The 26407-nt window shown below is 31.7% G+C and overlaps 1 protein-coding gene across 2 annotated transcripts in view; it reads left to right on the top strand.

Moving 5' to 3' along the window:
• The first annotated feature begins 5928 nt into the window (after window positions 1-5928).
• The window catches only part of stan (Protocadherin-like wing polarity protein stan), a 54326-nt gene continuing 33847 nt past the window's right edge, over window positions 5929-26407 (top strand). For both annotated transcript variants that reach the window (XM_067284923.1, XM_067284922.1), the window contains exon 1: window positions 5929-9745. In XM_067284923.1, coding sequence (XP_067141024.1) covers window positions 6181-9745 — 3565 coding nt within the window. In that variant the 5' untranslated portion in view covers window positions 5929-6180. The remainder of the gene's footprint in view (window positions 9746-26407) is intronic.

Raw genomic sequence — 26407 nt, 5'->3', positions numbered from 1 at the left:
ATTATATTAATAATATGATTAATACTTTAAAAGTTATTATTATGGAACTGAATAAAGTTTTCATCTCCAGGGACCAATGACTTCATGGTGTTCTTTTTTAATATTTTAGTAGTGTATATATCAATTTGAACCTTTGCATATTTTTCAGATTTTCTTCTGTCGTTGCTCTTATCTTTGGATAATACAAAAGGGGGAATGTATCTACCAAGTTTTTAGACCCGAAGACCTTTCTTTTAACTGTTGTATTGCTGTATCAACAGTACAGTGAAACACTTTCATTTTAAATGAGATATCTTGATCTATTAAACGTGAATCTGAACCCTATTCCTCGAAAAACTGGTATCTCTGTCCTCGTATCCTATTAATATTTATAGGTGTTTAATGGACCATTCGTGCAATCTTCTTTCTTCATGGAGAACCAGTAAACAGCCTCGCTCAAATTGCATAAATTGCATAAAAGATGCGCACCTACGAAGTCCTAGCATGCCAGCAAAGTTCAATACAACTTTCGAAGCCACAGTATGGCATTGGAAATCACAGGTTACTCTATCTGCAGATGCCCAATTACTGATATGCCTCAGATATTCCACGGACAATACTCAATTCCCAATTATGCCACAGTGCTGCCCACTAATAGTGCAACATATATCGTCGGTGCACAAGAATAGTGACACAACTCAAAAATTTCCAATTTCGAGTTTATTGTAGAAATGTGTAGCAAACTCCCCATATATTTATGTGGAAGAATGAACACTAATATTTGTTTCCAAAATAGATTTGAAAATTTTCAAAATCCAAGATCATGACAAAGCCTTAACAAAGTAACAAGAAACTTTTAAGTGGCTGTTCTGGAAGATCTATTTTTTTGAATTGTGCCACTATTCTTGTGCACCAACGATGTGGTTTTTCTCATTCACTTCCTTCGTGGTATTCTTTTTCGTTTGCCAGTAGAGTATGTAGTAGTGCTGGCAAAAACGGGAAATTCTCAAAATCAGTTAACCGGTTATATATATAGGATGCCAAACCGGTTTCAAAATATATGCTCTCCATCTCAAATTAGTAGTGGCTTGCCCCTGTACATCATACTTTTCCTTTAACAATAGAGTCGTGCCAGTCATCTATCTAACACCTTTCGGGAGAGAATTTTTTAATGGAAATAACGACTTTCGGTTTGCATCGGAAGTTTCTATATAGTTAATTGGGGCCTCCTGCCCCTAAGGTTTCCATCTGGTCTCGTCTTTCATCTATCTAACACTGTTGTCAAGATCAAAGAAAGACAATCTGACAGTGGGAATTTACGTTTACAATATTTTTACACATTGCGGCCCAATTATATAATTCATAAAAACAATGGTAAGAGTCTACTATATTTAACGTTAAATTAAACTTTATATCATTATAGTTTTACAATGAAACACTATCTTCGAACTTTTTGTTGTCAACAGTATACCTTCAACTGCTCATTTAAATATCCTAATTGAAATGCCAATCAAATAATCAATGACTGGATAGCACTTTTAATTAGCATTCTCTTTTCATCATCATCCTGCCAAGTTTCGTCGAGATATTTAAAACTTCCACAGATTAATTTAATTTAAGTTTTTTCCCCTCCCTCCTCCCTCTTCAGAATAAATTTTCCTTTATTAATAAGATAATATATAATATTTTAAATATATAATTTAATTAAAAAACTTTGCAACAGTAGACAAAATAAATCTTTAAATGGTACATATATGAAATATTTATCTATTTTACTTTTTAATATAAAACTTATTATTGATTTTCTGTTATTAAAATCGATTATTTTGTTACGTGCTTCCATCTATTGGCATATTAAAATAGTAACTTAAATCAAATTTATTTAGGTAATGCATAAAAATCTGTTATTCTGTACATAAAACAAGTCTTATACGTATAGTTAATTAAACAAAAACGGGGGAAACTAATTATAATAATGAAAACATAGCCTAATTAAGGTATAGGATGATATCCTATTATTGTGTTATATTATTTTATATTATTATACGATATTTAGCATTAGAAATAATAATTATTCCAAACATAAACTGACAAGATATGATGTATGATACCGGACATTTCACTCATACCTGACTACAATAACAAGTCATTGACATCAAACTGCAGCTTTCTTTTCGCCAAAACCTGATGAACAAGATCAAGAACTACTTGGCTTTTTAACTATTGCGTGCTTTTTTTTTCCATTTGATATCATCCATAAAAAGCTGTATTAATGGATTATTTGTTTGCTATTTAGTAATTCCTTACCATTTAATTACAGGTGTATCCATAATTAAATGAAATATATAACGAAATACTAATACATATGTATTTATTCTTTCAAATCTGTATTAATGTAAAGTACGGTAATACAAAGTAATTATTTTTATAAATATTTTTTTTACTAATTTAACTAACTTTATAAACGTCACATCACTTAACACTATTACTTAATTCTGTATGTTGGGATTCACTCTTTACTTCCTTCTTTACTGACGTACCGACAGAAAGGTGGAGTCATTTATAATGACTTAACCTGTCTTGTCAAATTCTTTATCCTCGAACACGAAATCCCTGTCCTTCAGCTCACGGATAGAAGATTCTTTATTTTTTATTAATAAATACTCTTATGGTATCGGATAAATGTCTTCTTTTTTTATTATTTCGCCATTTTGTAAAGACTTTTTTTCAAAACGTTTCCAATCTATAAAAGAAATCTCTTGATTATATATAAACTAAAACTTCATCCTCTAAGACACGCGATAGCTTTGATGGCTTACTTTTTAAAAAATGAATTTTTAAAATATAAACACATTTTTAGTACGGATTTATTTATTTTCTACACAATAGTAAGGTAATTCCATCAAATAATTATTATTATTCTATCAAAAATTAATGAGAATATAATCTTTGTGTGCGCTTAGTTTAATGCCTTTTTAAATTATATTTTTCTAGTTTATTATTGAAATATTAACCTAAAATCATCAAATTCCCCAGAGTAATATTAATAAGTAATTCATTCATATTGGCTAAACATTTGGAGACAATCGATACGACTTTCATTATTGGGTTACAAAGACGACTTTCTCACTTTTCACTTCTATTACGGTGGAGTACGACAAAAAAAAAAGTTTTCGGGGTTTTATTTACGTTCAAATAAATTTAAAAAATAAAACATTGCCGGTATGTGGAATTTATACGATTTAAACAGACTCGTCCGTTATATCGGATGATATAATAGAATGGGCTAAATCAATAATAATATGCAAATATTTTAGCCATACCACTCACCTGGTAGCCTGTCTGGATAGAGAAATAGTAATCGATAAAAGTCCTATTTACTATATATAGTCTGTTACTCTTGAGACATAATAAAAATAGGTTTATTATCTTTGTGTCGAATTTAAGACGGCAAAATACTTCAATGAAATTTTATAGAAGCATTTGTGGATTTAAAAAAAAAAGAAGCAAATTTAATGAAAATTAGCTATCTCTATAATAAATTACAAGATAAGAAAGTATTTCTGGAACTTACGCTTTAAATCATGCGGTGTTTCTAATCTTGTTTATATATATATATTGAAGTTTAAAAAGAAACATTGTTGTTTTTATATATCAATTTGAAAAGATAAGCCTGTTATCGAAAGACAAAGCAAGTATTTCTCTCCGATATGTCACTTATCAAATAGAAAAGTAAGGAAAGATTGAGTTACCATGCGACTTTAAGGTAGTCCGAAGATAAATCGTAAGTCCTTTCGAATAATTACGCTTAAATTCCTGAAATAAAACAACAATTAAACTAACGAAAAATAGTCAAATAAATTATTTTTAAACGATTAACGAGAAGGATTTAAACCGGACACGGAGAAAACTTAAAGCCCGTAATAGTTCCTACCTTATAAATGAATGCCGTTTTTACTAGCAAAAAATACGTTAATTTTTGCTAGAAACATTCTACGTATTTTATTTGATTAAAAGAAAGGCCAAGAGGCAAAAAAAAAAGGCTGGCACGACTCTCGTCTTCTTGTATCCCATACATCCCCTTCGATTACACACATCCGCAGAGGAGGGAAAACAGAGTATTTTATATTATATTATATAATAAATATTTTTAACTTACTTAAAAACCGAGTAAGAAAAATAAAACCTGTCAGATGATATTTTTAAATAAAATTTAGAATCAAAACAAACATTTTATTTACCTATTACGTTGTATCGATTCAAAAATAGAGTATAAAAAAACAACGCAACACAACATAAATGATTTAAAACGCCGTGAAAACACGTCATTTGTAATATAATCAATTCAAATTATGAAATTAACTATTACTTTGAAATATAAATTCCCTTAAATTATTAGTTTGTTTTCAATTCGAGAATGATAATTTGAATTCTGTTTATGTTACTCGATTGTTTGACAAATGCGTAGGTTCTGGATAATGTTAGATCCAATTATAGTCTATAAATTTTACTGCTTTTAATGTGAATATACGTTCGTGTAATTTCACATAATAAAACTCGTTATAGTTTCGAAATTTTAGTTCACTTGCCAAATACAAACTTTGAATTAAATGAGTTTTAAATGACATAAAAAACAATACGAAATATAATCCTTAGCCAATTAATTTGAACTTAAAATTTAAAAACTGAAGAAATCGATGGCCATTGGTTAATGAAAACTTACGTGGAAAAGAAAAAAAAATGAATAAATTTCTAATTAATTTTTTCTAATTTAAAAATATTAAGCGATGTAAATTAAATTTATATTTATTGCTTTACTAGTGATTAGCGCTAGTTACAAACTAAGCAAATTAATGAGAATAAATAAAAGTAGTATTGGCAGTGAGAAATGAACAATGCTGGAAACTATTCATCTTGATCAAAGAACGGCTAATGGAGCGGAACATTTAGTATTAATTTTAATAAAGTAATTAAAGTAAGAATTAAATTTTACCCAAACCACTATGGCAAATATAAATTTGCGCTTATAACCTTACGTGTTTTATCATAATAATTACATTCGTTGGCGATGTGTATCTTGTTTGAAAAACGTCATCAGTGATGCTGCACCGATTCTCGTGTGTTGTCATACATTGGGCGGAGCTGATTGACCTTTTATACCGGAGCCAGTTGTGTTCGTTTAACTATGAAAAGAATTACCTGCGAACAAAACCAAAGTAGTTAAGCTAGAACACTTGTCGAATTAAACGTAGTCTAATAAAAGAATATATATTTTTTTAATTATGAAAATATTAAAATAAATTCCCACTGTATATAAAATACAGTATTATAAATAATCAGGGTCGACTCGGATTTGATGTTTTCGGGCCTCAGATTGAGGCCTGCACTATCAAATTTGATTTAAAAAGATATTTCGGGGCCCACTGATAAAGGCCCGCAAAACCTCCAGCTGGTCCTGTCAAAAAATAAATTATTTTTAATTAAAAAAAATATATATATATTAAATTATAAATATACGATTTTTTCCGCTAAAATCGAAATTAAAATACTTTAATTATATAATTTAATATGGAATTTAATTGAAAAAGATGCCGGTGTAGTCACGACAGAATAGAATGTTATCTTAAAAGTAAAAAATTAATAGTAATTTTTTTTACGTTTATAAATTAATATAATTTTATTAAAAAATTCCTGTTACTATTATTGTATCGAAATAGAAAAAGTAATTGGACTCGTCAAGCGTAATAGGTTTGGATGATTACGAGTAACAATAGTAAAACAGGTAAATGTACTGTGTTCTTGTATATCCTCTCACGTTCTGTTTTCTACCTCTCGAAAGTAGGAGATGACCTATAAAAAACATTCTTAACTTTCGTCTCCTCACACGTTCTGTAGAGTGGAACGCTCTCTGCCGATCGACCAATGAGAGCATGGAATGGCAGTCGCCATCTTGCAGCGTTTCAGTTGACAGTTGTTGGTTTGCGTAGCGAGTGGACGTCGGTTTGTCAGTTAGCAGATTAGTCAAAGTAACGATGGATTCCTCCAAGTCGATTGTCGATGGTAAAGTAGGACTTTCCATGTGACTTAACAGTAAAGATGGTGGACGACAGGCGTCTATTGGTTCGATTGTCTGGATGCTATTGTGTTGCGACGACCGCGAGGCATGCAGGTCGGTAGCCCCGCGTGAATCAAATTTTGGCGATGGTGAGGTGGAGTATATACAACGCCAGTGTATTGAGCCGTGTGGCTCTTCGTATTTTGTTCCTCCTTTGTTGGTTTTTTAATGTCGGACTAGCTTACGAAGTGCATTTGTCTGCCAGAGACAATAAACCTGGAGTCACTCTGTTTAATGCCAGCTTAGGTAATGGAAGATCGTATAGTGTCGATCCTCATCACACACCCAGGTATGTATCTCGACTGGTCCACGTTACACCTCAGGAGGGGGTGGTGTACCTTAGACATAGCGTCAGGTGTGCCGGGTCTCATCTATCTGACCTGGCTACAAATCCTTTTGTAGTTTACGTGCAGTCTCGAAGTTTTCGGCTAAGTGGCTCCGAGACGGAACAAGTTTCTCTTCCTCTTGTTGTGTTTTACAAACATAGAACCTGTCATCGAATTCGGAACATCGTCGAACATTCGAATCTGACTATCGTTTACGTTACCGTTGTAGATCAAGAAGACGGCGTGTGCTACAAAAAAAGTCAATTTGTAATGAACTTGGCACGATTGTTGCCCGCTCAGGTGAGAAAATGTGCAGTCGACTTTGAAAAACCATCGGATTCCAGGTATACAATTGAAAAGAAAGGTAAAGATTTTGTTGCCAACACCGACTTTTGTATTCATTCTAAATTATGGCAAGTAACGATTCCTTTTCGTATTAAATGCGTTTCTGATGAAATAAAACAGGTTTTAGAAATAAATTTTCACGTACCTGGACAGTTTTATCAAGATGATTACATCTTGACGGGTCGTAGACGGAGGCGAGAAATGAGAAACATTCCGCCTTATTTCGATCGAGCATTATATATAGTTAGTGTACCCGAAGAAAAGGAAAGAGGACATGTAGTAACAACATTAACAGCTACCGATATTAATCAAGACGAGATTACTTATTCGCTTCACGCTGTTCTTGACGCTCGCAGTCAGTCTATGTTTACTATAGACTCGATATCCGGAGTCATTACGACTACAGCGCGGCTGGATCGCGAATATATGGACGTTCATTATCTGAGAATTACCGCTACCGATTCGGGTACCCCTTCTAAAAGTGGTAGCACCACTTTACAGATTAATGTTGTGGATTATAACGATCACAGTCCGGTATTTGAACAAGCGACTTACGAAACATCAATCAGAGAATCCGTGTCGGTTGGATCTACGGTAGTGACGGTTCGGGCTACAGATCAGGATACTGGAACAAATGCAGATGTAGAATACAGTATCTTGAATCCAACCGGCGTTAACGATGCCTTTAGAATAGATCCAAAAACTGGGATTATCACCACACGTTCTGCGTTAGATAGAGAGAGCACGTCAATGTATAGTATTTTGGTTCAAGCCTCCGACTTGGGTCCCGTCGCCGACAGAAAATCGGCAACAACCACAGTCGAAATTATCATAAAGGACGATAATGATAATTATCCACAGTTTACAGAGAAATCGTATACAGTTCAGGTAGCCGAAGATATTAATTGGGTTAACAACCCTGTAATTGCATCAGTTAAAGCCTACGATGCCGATGCTGGAATAAATGCGGCTCTACGTTATAGTTTGATCGGAGGTAATACGCAAGGACACTTTGTTATCGATAGTTTATCGGGGGATATATCTGTGGTATCACCGCTAGATTACGAGTCTGCTCGAAGCTATAGATTAGTAGTTAGAGTACAAGATGGAGGATTACCGTCACGGTCAAACACTACTCAGGTATTAGTAAACATATTGGATGTAAATGACAACGATCCAAAATTCTACACATCCCTATTTCAAGAATCTGTGATTGAAAACGTTCCTATAGGCCACAGTATCGTTAGGGTTCAGGCCTATGACGCAGACGACGGTGTTAATTCGCAAATTGTTTACGTAATTCAAAGCAAAATACCCGATATGTCTGTCACTATAAATAAAGATTCGGGTTGGATCGTAACCACTCGAGAATTAGATAGGGAGGAGCGAAGTAATTACGAGTTTTCGGTTGTAGCGTCGGATCAGGGTCAACCGTCACGATCTGCAACAGCGAGGGTCATTATCCGGATTCAGGACATAAATGACAACGATCCTATCTTTGATCCGAAAGTATACGAGGCAAGCGTTTCTGAAATAGATCCTCCAGGGACTCCTGTCGTCAGCGTGACTGCAACCGATAGAGACGAGGATCCACGCCTTATCTATCAAATCACTAATGGCAACGTGCGTGGCAGATTTAACATCATCAGCCAAAATAGACAAGGGTTGATATCCATCGCCCAGCCATTAGACTACAAACTGGAAAAACGTTTCGTGCTGACAATCACTGCCACCGATTCGGGAGGGAGAACAGATGTGGCCACCGTTTATGTCAATGTCACCGATGCTAACACGCATAGACCAGTTTTTGAACGCACTCCTTACTCGGCTAGCGTGCCCGAGGATTCACCTATTGGCACGACTGTATTAGTAGTCGAAGCATCCGACGGTGACGTAGGAGAAAATGCTAGAATTACATACACCATGGATAACGTACCAGAATTTCGAATTGATCCAAATACGGGATCCGTAGTTACAGCTAAATTGTTAGATAGAGAAAAAGTACCGGGATATACTATAGTGGTAACTGCACAAGATAACGGCAATCCACCAATGGCAGATACCACTAATGTAGAAATAGAAGTTTCGGATGTGAATGATAATAGCCCTTCTTTTCATCCCGCAAGTTATACCAGTGCCGTGAGCGAGGATGCTCTGGTAGGAACTAGCGTTTTGCAGATATCTGCTAACGATAAAGATCTAGGGCTAAATGGCCAGATAAGATACACGTTTATGGGTGGGGAAGATGGAAACGGAGCTTTTAGTGTGGACCCAACATCTGGTATTATTCGCACGAATAGAATTTTGGATCGAGAATCTGTTCCGATTTACAACTTAATGGCTTTTGCAATCGACAGAGGTTCTCCTTCTTTATCCTCTTCGGTGTCAGTCACGGTATATGTAGAGGACATCAACGACAACCCTCCTAGGTTTGAATCGGATAAAATAAAGCTTTTCGTGCCAGAGAATAGCCCGATCGGTTGGACAGTAGGGGAAATAAAGGCTTACGACCCAGACGAAGGTCCTAATGCTGATATACAATACAGCATAGTGGGCGGAGCCGATGCCAATTCGTTCACTCTTGTTTCCAGACCGGGAGAACCGGCCGAACTCACCACTAGAATTGAACTCGATTATGAAAGCGTGAAGAAAAAGTATAATGTCATTATACGAGCGTCATCTCCCCCGTTGCGTAACGACGTCGATGTGGAAATTTGGGTGAAAGACGTCAACGATAATGGACCCGTGTTAAATGACTTTACCATATTATTTAATAATTATAAGAATTATTTCCCAGTTGGCCCAATTGGACGTGTGCCCGCATTCGACGCCGACGTTACCGATCAACTTCATTATAAATTTGTATCCGGTAACAATGCCAATCTTCTGATTCTGAATGAAACTACTGGAGAGATTCGACTCAGTCCTAGCCTCAATACTAACGTTCCAATTCATGCTGTTATGGAAGTTAGCGTATACGGTGAGTTGAACTTTTAAACTTTTAAACAATACCTTCGATTTATTATACTTTTAATCCTTATTATTAAGTACGGTATTTAATTAAATAATTAGTAGGCTATAGCAATATAATAATAGATAAAGATGTCATTTTGCTCGTTAAATTTCTCCAACATCTGTTTAAAATGGACATCTGTTTTGGCTTTGTTTTTCGCCTTTAATAACGATATAAACAGGTTAGTCATAAGAATATTTTTTTGTTCTTTTCATTACAGAAAAAGAGAACCAAAAAGAAAAATGGCGGCTCTCGGTCATAAATCTTAATTCGGTTTAAATTTTAATATATACAGAGTCTTTGAACCATTTTTCTTTATAAATTGTAAGATGCTTACGTATATATATATATATATATTCTTTTTTCCATTAATAAAAATTCGATTTCGAATCAAATATACTGGGGAATACACTCGTGTGTTCTTTCAATCAAACTTCTGTAAATAAAAAGTTCACCAGAATTCAACAAAATGATTACAGCAATTGGAAAATCAATTTAAAGTAAAATTCCACCTTCTTTTTTTTCCTTCTCTCGTTTTTCTTTCCCTAAAAGTGCAAAGCGAAATCTTAGTTTAAAATAGTAAAGCCTTTATAAAAAAAAAAGATTTCAATATAATTTATATATTAAAATCTGTTTAGCGCTTTACTATTATAATACATACACATACAAACACAATACATGTAATAGAATATATACAAGGTAATGTATGACATTGTTTATTCTTGTATGACTTTTTTAAAAAATATCAGCAGGGTAAATGCGTAAAATAATACATCCGCAACCCCCCCCAAAAAAAAAACATTTTCAAAAAAGACCTTTGTTATTTTTATGTCATAAATTTCTCGAACTTTTCAAACATTCTTCAATTTTACAGTACATTTAACCATAATACATTTTGTTTGTACATTTTACAGCTTCTAAATTCGAATTTTTATCACTCGACTCTTAAAGAACACAAGCTTTAAAGGTCGAAACCCTATTTATGTAACTGCACTATAAGTCATTACCCTTTAGTCTTTTTTTTTTTAAGTTATTAATATGGTATACGTGATAATTTTACGTGTCATTAATAGGGTGATTAAAGGTATAAAACTTTCGGAGACGTTAAAATATTGTGAAATCCGATAACAGATGTCCGTATAATGCTACCATTTAACATTGGAAATTTTAAGGTATCTTGTCTAATAAAGTAAAATTACGGTGTCAGGATGCGTAGGCAGATTATTTGAATCTTAGTAGTTTCTAGTGTCATTCGAGTAAGCCTCATTATTATAAATCCTCATTGTCACCGAAAATTCTCGTTAGAAACCCATTTCGAATTTTTATCCGTGAAGATTCTATTAATATGCTAATGTGTAGTATTCGGTCAAATTCTTGCAAATTTCTGAAATGTTAATAAAGTTTTAGTAAAACTTTTCCTTTTTTTTTTAAATTAAAAATTTATATAAATACTATTTTGTTTATCCGTTTAAAACTAGTAATATGTCGTGTTATCGTAAAGAAGTTTTCAGCGGCAAGTTGTAGCTTAACGGGACTAGACAGATTTGAATTAGGGGTCCCCCTGTTGGTGGGAGAACCCTTTTTTTTTTCCCCACAGGATAACACTCCAATTGAAGTTTTCCATTAATAAATAACTTCTGAACCGGTATTGTTCCATCTTTATTGGGTTGAATGATTTTAAGTTAACTTTTAAAAGAACATTTTTGTGAATTTCTTTTATTGAACACTGTTTATATGGAAAAAATCGTTGTAAGTATTGGTTTCAGATATTGCTATTTTTGAAGTTTTACAAAAAGAAAGTCGTTTTTTTTTCACTAAATGGTGTAAAACTTCGTGTATTTATAACAAGTTTTATTCTTACAGAAAATATAATAATAGGTGTATTATTTCTAACAAGTCAAAACTGCCTGCCTCCAATTAAAGAGTACGTTACAGGTAAATTCGACTTGCGACCTTCTCAACAATTCGTCCTTCGCTTTCACTTTTCCAAACCTGTTTAACAGACCACCCTAAAAAAAAATCGATTAGTCAAATGCCATCTTATTAAGCTGGAATTACCGAATAGAAGAAGGGGAGGGGAAAAGAAATTCCTGTATTGATATTCATGAAACTTTTTACATATTAATTGAACCAAAAAATTATATTTCTACAACCAAAAATCAATAAAGTTATTATTTATATCACGCGAAAAAACACACGAATCGCATCTGATTTATTTTCATCCGATACTTGCCCTACCCCGAAGAGATAAAGATGGATCGAACCATTAACACTCCTGCACTTCAATCTAACGTAGGGTAGAGAGTCCTTTGAATTAAATGACGTCAGGAAAAGAATTACGCACTCACCATTACCTAAACCAAACTTCACTTATAAAAATGAAGTAATTATTAGAAAAAAATTCAATCAATACACTCGCGTGAAGAGGAATTGAAATTTTCTGTACTGTACTGTACTGTACATCCCACCCTCTTCAGAAAAATCCTCTACGTTAAGTTAACTCCCTTATAAATAGAAAAAAAAAAAAAATAATTACCAATGAGTCATGAAATACACACCCATTATCTTTTATTCAGATAAGTATTACTTATCTAGCTAATTTAATAGATAATATATACAAAAATATGTAAATCTTTTTCTATACTTACAATTTTAGATATATGAAATTGGAGCCTTAGGTGCGTGTTGATGAAACTTCCGTGACTGGAAAGTCACAAAGAAAATGTTAAAATTAGTTAGCAGCAGGTCACTCACATAACCACTAGGCGTATTATAACCGTGTGCCTGTTTATCGTAATTCAAATCTGAAATATTTACTTAGGATTAAAGTTTTTTCCCCCCCCTCCCTATATTTTGTGTTCTTCTAACACTAAAACATATTACTTTTACGGCTCTGTTAGGGAAATTATTGCGATGGTTCAAAATATACCCTTCAAAATTTTATATTTTTTGGACTCGGGAAACCTTCAAACATCGAGAAATGCAAAAAAATTCGGGGTTTTTTCCTCCGCTGTGTGTATGGATGATACTGTGTATGTGTGTGGGGGGTGAACGATTTTGTTCACCCTCTTTCAAGCTTAATAACTCCTGTGCTTAATTTCGAAAATTTCTGAAATTTTGCGGGGACGTTTGTTTATTAGGTGGATCGATGCTATTAAATTTTGGAGGTTAAAGGTCGAGGGGGTGAGGAGATAAATGGAGGTCGTGTGCCGGACTTAATGAATGACGGTTTTACTCGTTTGCATTTATATTTTATTTTTTTAAAGATATTCAGAATTAGCTCAGAATTTAGCTATTTTGAATTTTATAATAATTAATTTCAAACGTTGCCGGGAAAGTTAAGCAACTCGTTGCATAGATTTTATGAGGAAGTGCCCGCTTTGTTTATTCTGAAATGTATGTATTTTCAGTTAGATTATGTGGCTTTTGTATTATTTTCTTAATAAAAAAAGGACTAGTTATTCGAGTTTTTAATAATATTTAATAAGAAACGTGTGTGATTTTTACGGAAAAAAAATTTCGCATATATATGAAATTAAATTTATTTTTTTATTTTTTTAAAGTAAACATTACATCTATAAATACTTAGGTCAATATTCTACACAGGAATTAGAATTAAATTTTTCTGGAAATTGAATTTTTTTTAAAACTATCATACGTTTTAAATTTTAATTATATATATTTTAATTTTTTATACACAGTAGTGAATAAGTCACTATACTAAATAGCAAACAAACTTTGCAGTTTCAAACGTAAATAAATTAAATTATTCGTTGAAAAAAAGGCATTTTTTAAAATAAATAATTTATTTATTAGCTTTATTTTCTCTATGTTTAAAAACTTTATATGTATATATATATATTTAACTTCATAGTCTACTGAGGTTTACAATATAAGCTAATTTAATTAATTTTTTCTTATCTTTTTTTTTACTCCTAAATTATTAATTTTCTCAAGCAGTTAATGAAGCAATATTTTTATAAATACTGGAAAATTTAATTTATACTGTAACCAACTAATTTAACTTAAGTTTAAATGTATAAAAAGAAAGGTAGACTAAGGAATTCAATCTCCTTTATCATATGAGGCCACTTTAAGGTGCATCAAAACAGGTAGAGATGACCCCATTTCTCGATTTTTACGGTCTTAAAGTTATCCAAAAACAGAGAAAATTTCTCGAAACGTTTAAAATTTTATGTGCAATGTATTCAATTTTTTTTTTTAACCTTTATTTTGAGATTATTTAACTCGAATCACCTTATGCATGTTTGGAATTATTGCATTACATTTGATTGCGTACTCATTAATCTTAATCAGAATACGTAATCAAATTGATCGATTTGCAACTCAGAATATGCAGATAAATGATGATAATGTTAAAATTAACAATTAGAAAAAGAATAGGTAGAAATGGTAAGAATAGGTAGAAATGGTAAGAATAGGTAGAAATGGTAAGAATAGGTAGAAATGGTAAGAATAGGTAGAAATGGTAAGAATAGGTAGAAATGGTAAGAATAGGTAGAAATGGTAAGAATAGGTAAAATGGTAACAATAGGTAAAATGGTAACAATAGGTAGAAATGGTAACAATAGGTAGAAATGGTAAGAATAGGTAGAAATGGTAAGAATAGGTAAAATGGTAACAATAGGTAGAAATGGTAACAATAGGTAGAAATGGTAAGAATAGGTAGAAATGGTAAGAATAGGTAGAAATGGTAAGAATAGGTAGAAATGGTAAGAATAGGTAAAATGGTAACAATAGGTAGAAATGGTAACAATAGGTAGAAATGGTAAGAATAGGTAGAAATGGTAAGAATAGGTAAAATGGTAACAATAGGTAGAAATGGTAACAATAGGTAGAAATGGTAAGAATAGGTAGAAATGGTAAGAATAGGTAAAATGGTAACAATAGGTAGAAATGGTAACAATAGGTAGAAATGGTAAGAATAGGTAGAAATGGTAAGAATAGGTAGAAATGGTAAGAATAGGTAAAATGGTAACAATAGGTAAAATGGTAACAATAGGTAGAAATGGTAACAATAGGTAGAAATGGTAAGAATAGGTAGAAATGGTAAGAATAGGTAAAATGGTAACAATAGGTAGAAATGGTAACAATAGGTAGAAATGGTAAGAATAGGTAGAAATGGTAAGAATAGGTAGGAATGGTAAGAATAGGTAGGAATGGTAAGAATAGGTAATAATGCATAAAATTGGGATTTTACATTCATTAAAAAGCCATTGGAATAATTTAAAACTTATCATAATTACTTTCATCGGTTAAATTTTAATCTAAAAGGTAGATTCATTTATTTTATAAATAAATAAATTGAAAACAATGGCTACTAGATAGACGTTTCTGTTTTTGTTTTCTTATATTAGTTTTCTCTATCTTTGCCATCAAAATTTAATAAAGTGCACTTATAAATTTTTAACTTATGCGTAAAAGTTGCATTTTGAATTTTGTATTTACTTAATATTTCATATAAAGCACTCACAATATACTATAATTCATTTATATAAAATAATACACGTAAATTAAACGTATAAAAAGCCATCAACTGTTCTGTTAGATGAAGTGCCAAAGATAATGGTGTACAGTCTGGGTTACAAGATTTAAGATTATTTAAAAAGTAAATAAGGAATTATATATATTATGTAAGATGAAATTCATTATCCCGGGTTTACTTTTAATAATGTGATAGAGAACTTATTATTATTATTATTTTTTTTCGCCTGCAAAATTAAGTTGAAAGTCTTGTATTTCGAGTTAGCCCTTTCTTAATTTAGTACATTATTTTTTACAAATTGTAACGACAAGTTACTTAAGTCTACTCGCAATATGACATGTTTTGAAGTGTATCATCTTCGTCACTATCATTGTATAGTAAAGAATTAAGGTAACAACTTGTCAACTTGTCCTACATTTTATCCTCAGAACTGTCAGCATTTGTCTCCTATGCCATTTCCTATATTTTTCTGAAGACACAACATCTAATGACTATAAATTCGAGTTGATTCTTATCTTTCTGTCTAATTTTTTTTTAAAAAATAATTTAATAAATAAATATATACGAAGTTGTGTAAATGATAAAGAAAAACAAGAATTTATTTCTCAACCAATATTATAAATTCTTAGAATCATCATATGAAGGAAAATCGATATAAATTTAAATTTTTATTTTTACCATAATAACCCCAAGGCAACAATATCAGTGTGCGGTTTTGTTTATAAATACGATCCTTCAGTTATAGGTTCACGATTTCCATTCTTGTGTCTTCTGTTTTTTATTATAACTACGAATACATCCTTTATAATGAAGCCAATGATATACCATTATAAACTTCAGTAACTTTCATATATATTATATTTAAATAAGAAGAAAAGTAAAACAATTTTTACTCACCCAATTTTATTTAGCTTACAACAACTCCCTATTTTCCCTAGAGCCCAATCGCAAATCAACTTTAATTTCCATCAAATTAACTTAGCACGTGAATTTCGTATTCCTGTTTAAGTAGTTCTGTTAAAAATCGCATTGGAAAACTTAAAAAAAAAAAAAAAAACTACTCGCCATTTTCCTCCGGGATTTAAATTTTAATCTGCTAAATTATTTCATTAGACGAAGCACCGTATGAAGTAATTCTTGATAAAATTATTTATACAGATAAAGAACGAATGGATGTGCAATAAAAAATAAAGAATACGACATTAACTTTCTTTTTAATCTATAAAATGCAGAAAAATTATTAGAAAAGTTTTAAAACTTTAAATTAAATTAAATGAAAATCTTTTTAAAATGAAAAACTTTTTTTTTTATTTTTATTTTCACATCGAAATAATACGAATTAAGGAAATCATGGCGATTTTTAAGGTTTTTATTACATTTTTCAAGTCGGAAGACCTTCGAGAAATGCAAAAAAATAATACAACAGATGGAGCCACACGCACGGTTTTAAATGTTTCCGGGAAAGTTAAGCAACTCGTTGGTGGACTTCAAACGTTTCTATTCACGAATCTTTATTGAAATCGACTTTTTACTCGCCGAATTAATCAATTTTATAATTTATTAATTACATTTCGTAAGTAATCTAATTCAAGTTAAGAGCTAATAGACGAGGGGGGAAAAATTATCTAGGGTCAATCTTAAGTCTAGGATAATAGTTAAAAAGAAATTGATGTAGAAAATAAAGTTTACCAGACGAAACAAAGATAAGGAATTCCTTAACGACTTCATTGATGTTCTGCAAATCCTGATGTCATTCCTTTCTGTTGCTCAAAGTGAACAGAAGATAAATCTGGAAAAAGAAGTTTTCTTGGCCAACTTCGTTCAGAGATTGCCAGAATTGGTTGCCGATAAAAGTCTCAATCAGGTGTCATGGTATTTCTTTTTCTCTCTTTTTTTTCGCATCCTTCTTAGGATAGATATAGGTTCAATCACATTTTTTCCCCCCTGCTTAAAGCGTTATCTTAAATGATAATGATGGAATTTAAATATTCAATTTTGACTTTCGTCTGTATCCACAAACTTTATTTTGAGGAGAGAAACCTAGCTTATCAATTCAGAGATTTGCAATGATATTTTATAATTAAGACCTTTAAAAAAAACAAACAACCTTTTAACGTGTAGATATAACCTAAATGAAATTTTAATTTTATATATTCCACCAGCGAATATTCAATGTTCAAAACCAATATTGAACTATTCTTACCGAGGAATGGATTGATTTTGTTTACTCGAAAGTCGAATTTCAAAGGAATGTTGATTTAAGAAAAACGGATTAGTTTCAGAAATGCTTTAATACATTAACGTTATCTGTAGTATTTAATCCGTAGACACACACCACACAAATCTATTTTAAAAATAATACGGTATTTTGATTGAATATTTTACACATCGATTGAATTTCTATAATTAAATATTTCTAGTGTTAAATCATAGAGCGAAATCGCGTATAGGAAGTTTGAAAAATTCTTAAAAACGACAACGATATCCTTCTGAATTACATTTTTTTTTTTTTTTTTTTCTAACGGTGTAATTACCCTCCCGCTTTATTCCCATGTTAGATTTGACTTATGAGCCCTTTGTTTCCTTTTTTAATTATAATTTATGATTTTTAAAAAGTAATTTTTAAAGCAGGCATCTATTTTTCTCACTTAGTTTCCTATTAATTTTAATTAAAAAATTTATTAAACTCAACACACACACACACACACACACGCGCGAAAAACCGCATTTTATATATTGAAAAACTGTTTTTCATGTTGTTAAACATATTTATGTCGATCATAAAATGTGTAAAAGTTTAATGTTTTACGGCAGATTCTCAATTTTATTTTATGGATAATTTTAAAGATGAAGAAGCGATAACAGAAATTATAAAATTTAAAAAAAAAAAAAAGAAAATGAGAGAGAATTTTTTCTTCTCTTCTTATTTTTGCCTGGCGGAATACTTAATTGCGTATTCAGTTTTAAAATGGGAATGTCGAATGTGACACGAACAAGTGCTTCTCCTTCTGTCTACCTTCTATAGAGACAAAGAATTGCCCCGAGGCTGGTGGCCTCCCTACCTGTTTTGTCTCCGGCTCCCAGCGATGGTTGGACATCTTTTTAAACTATTTTACTGGAAGTACATTGCCCATTATCTCTCGATTGTTAATCTTTTAAACATTTTTTGAACTCGAAAAATTGTACCTTAATCATACGAGAATATTTCATTCTTACGAGTTTAGAATTTAATTCGTTTGTGCTTTAACAAAAGGTAAAAATTACCTTTAATAATAATAACAACAATAATAATTGCTCTCTGTTCTTGATGAAATATGCTTTTCGTTATTATTAATAATAATGCAATAATATTACAAACAACAATCGGTTACATAAATTAAGACTGTTTTCTTTATAATTAACAATTAAAATACCCATAAAAAATTTCCCCTATGCTAGATTATCAAGCGGGGGGAGCATTCGAGATTGCTCGAAATAATCAAAATATCCGTGTTTATTATTATGTTAGGAGTATTATTATTATTATTATTATTATTCTAGAGAAAGTATGTCTCAAGAACCTAGCTTTTTCTTTCGTATTTTAAGAATAGGGTGATTTTTTTCCGGTTGATAACTATGTCTGTTTACCAGTTTTATGAACGTCTCTCGGGAATAACACTGTGATTTTTCTATCATGTAGAATTTTTGTATTTTTAATAGCTTGTTAAACTTACAATTCGATTTTAAGACGGAGGCTATTTCACGCTTGGTTACAAAACACATTTTGGGATTTTGCAAAGGTATTATTTCGCTCATCTTTGCGATGCAATGGACATGATACATTACTCGAGTCACTTCTAAGCTTTATCATTAATTAATGTCTTTGGCGTGGCTTATACAGTTAAAACGTATACCGAAATTTGAATTGTTCCTCTCATTCGAGTCTACTCTTTACGTATTATTTTGCAAACGGTAGCATTATAGAATTTCTATCTACATTGCATATATATATATAGGATACTTCTTTTTATTGCGAATGTTCCTATTCATTTGTCGATGCGACAGTACTTGTACATACCGTATAGTGGATGCTGTACACGTATATCGATACTTCCATGGCAACGAATACCATGGCAACTAGTACAAACAACTTGCCGACTTTGAACGAAGCCGAGTTTTGTAGGTGACACCATTTTCTGGAAGAAGTAAAATTAGAATTAATGAAACTCCCGTTAGATTCAGCTTCCGTTGCGTATAAGCACGCGAATGGAAAACAAGGCCGATACGTAAAGATTTACTACACGAAACTAATGAGAATTACAAGTTAAAACTTTAGACGACGTTCTGGAAGTAAGGAAATAACGACAGAAAAACTTGTTTCTTCAACAAACTGGTTTTTGTCCGTCTTCGTACCGTTCGCTGCTGGAGATCATGTCTGGACATAAAAGAAAAAAAATACACACACACAGAACATTTCCAAGATGTTTCTCTATCAACATAAATGTATAAATCAATTGGATGAACGAATCGGTGCTTATTATTGTTATTGCCGTATCAAAGGAATGCGCTTAATTAAAAGAGAACAAAAATTCACCGAGACGAGGTGGAATATTTAATATATATATATATATATATGGCTAACAATGGCCGGGAGCGATTGTTCAATATGAAAAATATGGGGTATTTGTGAAATAATATTTCGATTATCGAGCCGAAATAAAAGATAAGTCGTCTGTAAAACATAACAGAATTTTAGCGCAAACCTAAGAAAACTTTTTTGCTTGGGGGAAACAGGTGGAACGGATACCAAAAACCGGCATTAGTCACGCTAGAATTATCACCAGTAAGAAACTTGGACGAAACTTTTACGATTGATGAGACTAAACTCGGAATTTTTTCACCTGGATGTTTAATAAAACGCCTTTATTCCGTCCGTTATATTTCATTGCCGGCGTGATCGCATGCCGATTTCACTTTTATGAGATTTTTCTTTTTCATTACGACGTCTTTCTTTCCAGCATTTAATTCCGTTTTGTTAGTCGGACGAGTAATTTATATTATCCGTTGATATCGATTATTCAACGATGTATAAGAATATATAGGCCTTAAGCCAATACAAATCTCTACAACACTGCATTATAAGATCGAAAACAATTACATTTTTTTATACGAAATTTTATTGTTTAGGTATTCGTGTTAGCTCTATATAAATAAAATGAATAATTAAAGGTATATATAGAAATTCAATTGTTTTCGGTTTAAATGCGCATTTTCTCTTTTATCTCACCTGCCTTTGTTACGTAAGTAGCACCTGTGCCCGTCTTCTTGTACGCCATTTTTGTTTTTACAGCGGTAACTTAACACCTTGCCTTCAATCACCCGCTTTCGAATAAGTCATTCTTATTTTTACCACACAGAAAGTATGGCTATCGGTCAAATGACCCCAAAGATTTTAACATTTTTGGACTCGGAGGACCTTGAAATGTCGATAAATGGGTTTTTTTTTTTTTTTTTTCCAGTACGTGTGTGTTGGGGACACGATTTTGTTCACCCTCTTTCAAGCTTAATAACTCCTGTGTTTTTTGTCGAAAATTTCTGAAATTTTGTAGGGAAGTTCGTTTATTAGGTGGATCGATTCTATTAAATTTTAGTGGTCAAAGGTCGAGGCGGTGGGGAGATAATGGGCGGTCGCGTGTCGTATCTCGAGTAGGGTCGGAATTAATGATTAATTTTACTCGTTATTATCATTTACAATTTAAAAAAAATTTCCTTATTTTTTAATAATTAAAAAATAAAAAGTTTCTATAATAAAATATCAGATGGCGCCACGCGCAGTTTTAAATGTTGTGTCCGGGAAAGTTAAGCAACTCGTTGCTGTATTTTGTGTGAAACGCTGTTGTTAATATCAGTTCTTTTTCAAAAAATTCGCCTAACTTTTCCGCCTTTCCCATTAAAAAAAAAATAAATAAATAAAACACCAGACCTAACACACGTATCAGAAAAATAATTAATTTTCTCTCATTTATTCGCGTATATAAATTTTCATTTTTATAAAAATAATTACAAGACAGCGATATGTCTTTGTAATATTACTTAAAATGTAGTGAATTCGAAAGAATTTAGAATATTCGCTCTACAATAAAAAAATGTATATAACTGGATACGATTAATTTGAAGAATTTTAATAACGTTTCCGGAAAACCTAGTCCTTTTTTCCATCCTTTCCGTCTTCTTTTTGTATACATTTGGCTGTCACTATCAAACAAGCTTTCATTTACTCATCTATTTGTACGGGAGGAAAAAAAAAATGTAGCTTTTAAGCTTAATTTTTTGAATAATTTATCTCCATCTTACAATTTGTTATTGTGTAAAACACCGGAAAAAATAAAATAAAATAGAATAACAACCAGCACAATAGGAATTTAATAGCAATTGTTTGCATTTAGCAATCCAAATGGTCCTCCTACAAAAGTCATTAGTTTAATTCTCATTTGTAAATCACACATATTGAACAGGGGCAAACATATTTATGCAACGACGACTTTCATGTGTTATCTACGAAGCAACTCATTAAATAAACCGCCCGCCGTATTCACCGAATCGTTTCATATATATAAAACAGAAACCTCTCTCTATATATATATATATATTGCAGCGTTATATATGAATGATGTTAGCTTATAACAACTTATAGGCCTTTTTGCTTACGTCCAGGGAGCATATCTGTAAAGGTTATTTGTCATCCGTCAACCATTGAATGCTACACACGAAACTGGTATCTGTCTACTATGATGGATGTTCAGAATTAGTAGTTAAAAGCAAAAGTAGAGAAGGCCAAGTTGGGAAGAGAATTCTGCCCTCATATTTTGAAAATTGCACTCTTTTCGTATTGATTTTTCCTTCGACAATTCCGAATTTTAATAATAGCAAACTTAATCTTTACAATCATTTCCCCGTATATAAGATATTCGATTTTATATCTTAATAACAAATGAAAGTATACTAGATTAATGTTTTTTTTTTTATATTATTATTCGTGCTTTTCTATATATATATATATATATAAATGGTTGGAAATTAAGGGATTTTATTGGAAAGAAAATTTTCTTGAGTAAATCCTCGGTCGGAAAGCCATACAACGAACAGTTTATTAAAGGATACTGATTGACGTAGAATCGTTCGATCATTGTCTACGCTTCTGGGCTGTAAGAGGATTTCCATTTTTTGAAGAAAAGAATAAAAAAATAAATAAAATAAAAATATATATAAGAAAAACGAGAAGAAAGGAAAGAATCTACTAGATTTTGGATTTTTACAATGGACTGTCCCCTCCAAATCTGGACTCTGTCCAATTCTGGTAAAGGCTAAAATAATATTTGTCCAAACTTTTCTATAGTTTTAAATAAAAGTTTCGTACAGAATTTTCAATTATTTACAATATCGTTAACGAACTATTTAATGGGCTTTGGAATTCTTAACGTTAAAAATGATTAATGCTTGTGTTATGGATGACTCGTACAAATGGCTGTCAATTTGTCCGGCAGTAAAATTTTGTAATAAAACTTTTTACGAAATTGCTAAAGACATTTTTTATTTCGTTTTTTCATCACGGAATGTATTGTGATGCGGTAATTATTTTAGGTTATGTTAGCGAAAGATAAAATTTTTTAATCATTCCTGCAATATAATTCGACTGATACTGGAGTAAGAAATGTGGAATTTTTCATAATTTTTTTTTAATTTATAAACTTATTAGCTTTTAAAGTTTATAAACATAAAAATGTATTGTTCTGTTACGAACAATGCGAGTGAAATGTACGTGTTTTATTCACTTAAATATAAAGATATTAGACGGGAATTTTACCTAACTTTATATATATATATTCCTCATTATAACACATAAACTAAGAGAACTTCGTGACGAACACAGTGACATTTCTACCCCCTGCCAGTTTCTGAATTGTATTCCCTATATTATACGGTTTAGTTTGTCTAGTACGTAATTTCCTCGAACAATTGAATTTAATTAATCTGAGTGGAAGTTCTGTTTGAAAGCTTGAGGTTAAATAAATGAACTGTTGTAACTGACTTAATTTTATTCTTGTAATCGAGAAGCGAGAGGTTAACCTCACATAAGGTATTTTATAATGAATTTCTTATAATTCCGCATTTATTTAGCTTAATTTAAACTCGAATTGTTTACATGGAAACAAACGGTAATTTTAAACTACTTAATCAAAATCCGTTTAATTATTGTGTGAAAGGCGTTTCTAGTAGGACTTTTCGATCAGATTCGTAAATAATTCATACAAGTTTCGTGTTAATAATAAGTCTATATAATCCCTATTTTAAATTGACAATGCATATATACAGTTGATTATTCAAAATTAAGAATAATATCGTTTTTTTGGGTTAATGTTACCTATGGTTCCAAGATGGCGGCTCGTCTGATTCCAGCAAGGAAACAGTGGGAACGCACGTTCTCACTGTTTCCCTTCTTCTGTTTGCTGGAATCATAGAGACGAGCCGCCATCTTGGAACCATAGGTAACATTAACCCGTTTTTGTAGACACTTTTCAACTTATTAATATAATTATACGGAGACCTGTGTTTAATTTCAAGAATTTCTATAGAATATTTTATATTTTCCATGCTTTATACTCTTCCATATTATTAATTTTGAACGTGGAAGAAAGAAAAATCCGATATCTTCTGCAAACGAATTAAAGATTTCGTTTATCTTTTTTTCCTCCCTCCTCCGTGTCTTTTTAAAGCAAATTCTTGCAAGTGTTATTGAAATTCGACATTGGAAACCACGAAATTGGATCGTTTACGTCTGAAACGTTGAATACCAAAATCTCATTGAATACTAATAGCACATTATTTCCGTCATATCTGATAGCGACGAAACGGCGGTATTGTGAGAGGTTCGCACGTAATTTCCTACCAGAAACTTATTAAATAAACTGTTAAAATGGTAAAGTGACTACTGCCGAAACTTAGTTTCCACTTTCTACAATCGAAATCTATCAGGAAGTTATGTTAAAAGAGTAATGTTTTATTCATAACACACAGGAAATTGAATAGTAGGTGAAGTAGCACGTGTTACTGCACGTCTCCATCCTGTACTCTTGACGTTTCCTTATCTTTTTTTCCTATCTTATTGGGTTAAGAGAATTTTATGTTCTTTAAGAGGATTAAAAACTTATTGTAATTTCTTGCAAACTCTGCAACTTGATATCTCTGTTAGTTTTCTGTTCTAAAGTTTAATTTCACTCGCTTCTATAATGGAACCTTGCCCAATTTAGTAAGAGTTTTAATACAAACCGATCGCTTACCCTTAATAATTTTAATTTATCTTATTAAATTCTCTGCCGTACAGTACGTTCGCAATATTTCAAGCGTGTTACTTACGCTTTTATACGTTAAAAAAGTATTAAAATTTGAGGAAAATAGAATTATAATTGCTTTAATCTTTGCCCAATTTAAAATATATCTATTTTAATATAATTAACTTACTTCTCGTTGCCATTATTTTCATTTTTCACGTGTTTCGTTCTCCTGTTTATTTCGAAAGTCTATACGAAAACCTATTAAGTTCGGAGATTTTCGAAAAAGAATTAAGTGGTTTTTAAAATTTATAGGCTTAATCTTATAATTAATTCACAAAATAGAATTTAAAAAGTTAGAAAAATCGATTTATTCTTACTCCCTTCTCGGTATATTATTAAGATTTGACCGGAATATACCATTATTAATTCGAATTTTTCGACGTTTTCTAGTATTATATCTCACAAAATCTTATTAATAGATCATATATGTATATAATACAGTATATTAATTAGTATTTATGTGTTATGTGGGGGACCGTGTCTCGGGATAGATTATCCAAACAGATCAAGGGTGATTTAATACTTGAGAGAGAGGAAAACTTCTTTTTCTCTGTAAAGGAATTAGTGTAGCACCAAACAAATAAATACTCTTTAGGTAATTTAGAAAGAGAAAGAAAAGAAATTCCCAAATGATAAAGGATTAAAACAATCAGCATTATATCTCACTTTATCCAATAATAGAATTTTTATCTGATCATCCTCCCCTTCTTGAGTGTTCACAAATAAGAAAACAGAAACCATTAGAGATATTTCCCGCAGGAAATAATGTCATATCTCGGAATCATCCGATTCTGAAGTTGAAGATAACTAAATCTATTCAGTAGCATTCTAGGCTAATCTGATTTTTTCCTTGTTTTCTTCGCGATAATTTCTTAATTCGTCTTCTTTTCCTGCCTCTAAAACTCTCTCTCTCCCTTCTTTTCCAATAGTAATTTCGATTGTATTTATACGTATTATATATTATTAAATTATAGTTATATATTCTGATACGTCGAGGAATTTATGTAATGATAAATCATTTAAAATTCCAACGTGACGGGGATAATTAAAATTAACACCTGAAACAAAGGACAATTTGCCGATGACACTACCCACGAACATTTCTTCCCGCTGTCTGGGCGACGATGACAGTAAATTGTTGATTAATTGTCAACTGCATTCTGTTGCCAGGCGACTGCTGGTATTTATGTCACAGTTACCTTAGTAGTGTTCTCTTAAGATGAAGATTGAAAGATGCTCTAACGTCAAACATTACGGGAAAAAAACACACACACACATTTTATCTCATTTACAACTGTTAATTTCTTTAACAATAGACCTTATTTCCTTTTTTTTATATATAAATATATAAAGGTAGCGGTTAGAAAAACTCGACTTTTGTGTCCAGGGAATTGAAGTTTTATTGCTGCAGAAGCACGTCGAAGTGAGTGAGTTGGCCGACTATCTGACGCCAGACTTAATGGAGCGAGACTTTTTAAGAAATCAGAGACTGTGATCAATAACTAGTATATTCGGTAGGATACATTTCATCTTCAAGTACTACATTGTATACAATACAATATACAGAATCTAATATTGTAAAGGTTATACTTATACTGCTTTAGTTAAGTTAAAGAATTAGAGAAGAAAAATGGAATATACACTAGATTATCATTGTCTAGATTACATCTAGACAATGATAATCTAGTGTATACATCTAGATTATCAACGAAACGTACTATAGTTGTTTTATTATTGTTTACGAAGAGAAGG

Source organism: Centruroides vittatus, unplaced genomic scaffold (assembly GCF_030686945.1).
Source record: "Centruroides vittatus isolate TY-2023 unplaced genomic scaffold, ASM3068694v2 scaffold_149, whole genome shotgun sequence".
NCBI lineage: Eukaryota > Metazoa > Arthropoda > Arachnida > Scorpiones > Buthidae > Centruroides > Centruroides vittatus.
Note: the sequence above shows the minus strand (reverse complement) of the source record. Positions and strands in the feature narration are given on the sequence as shown.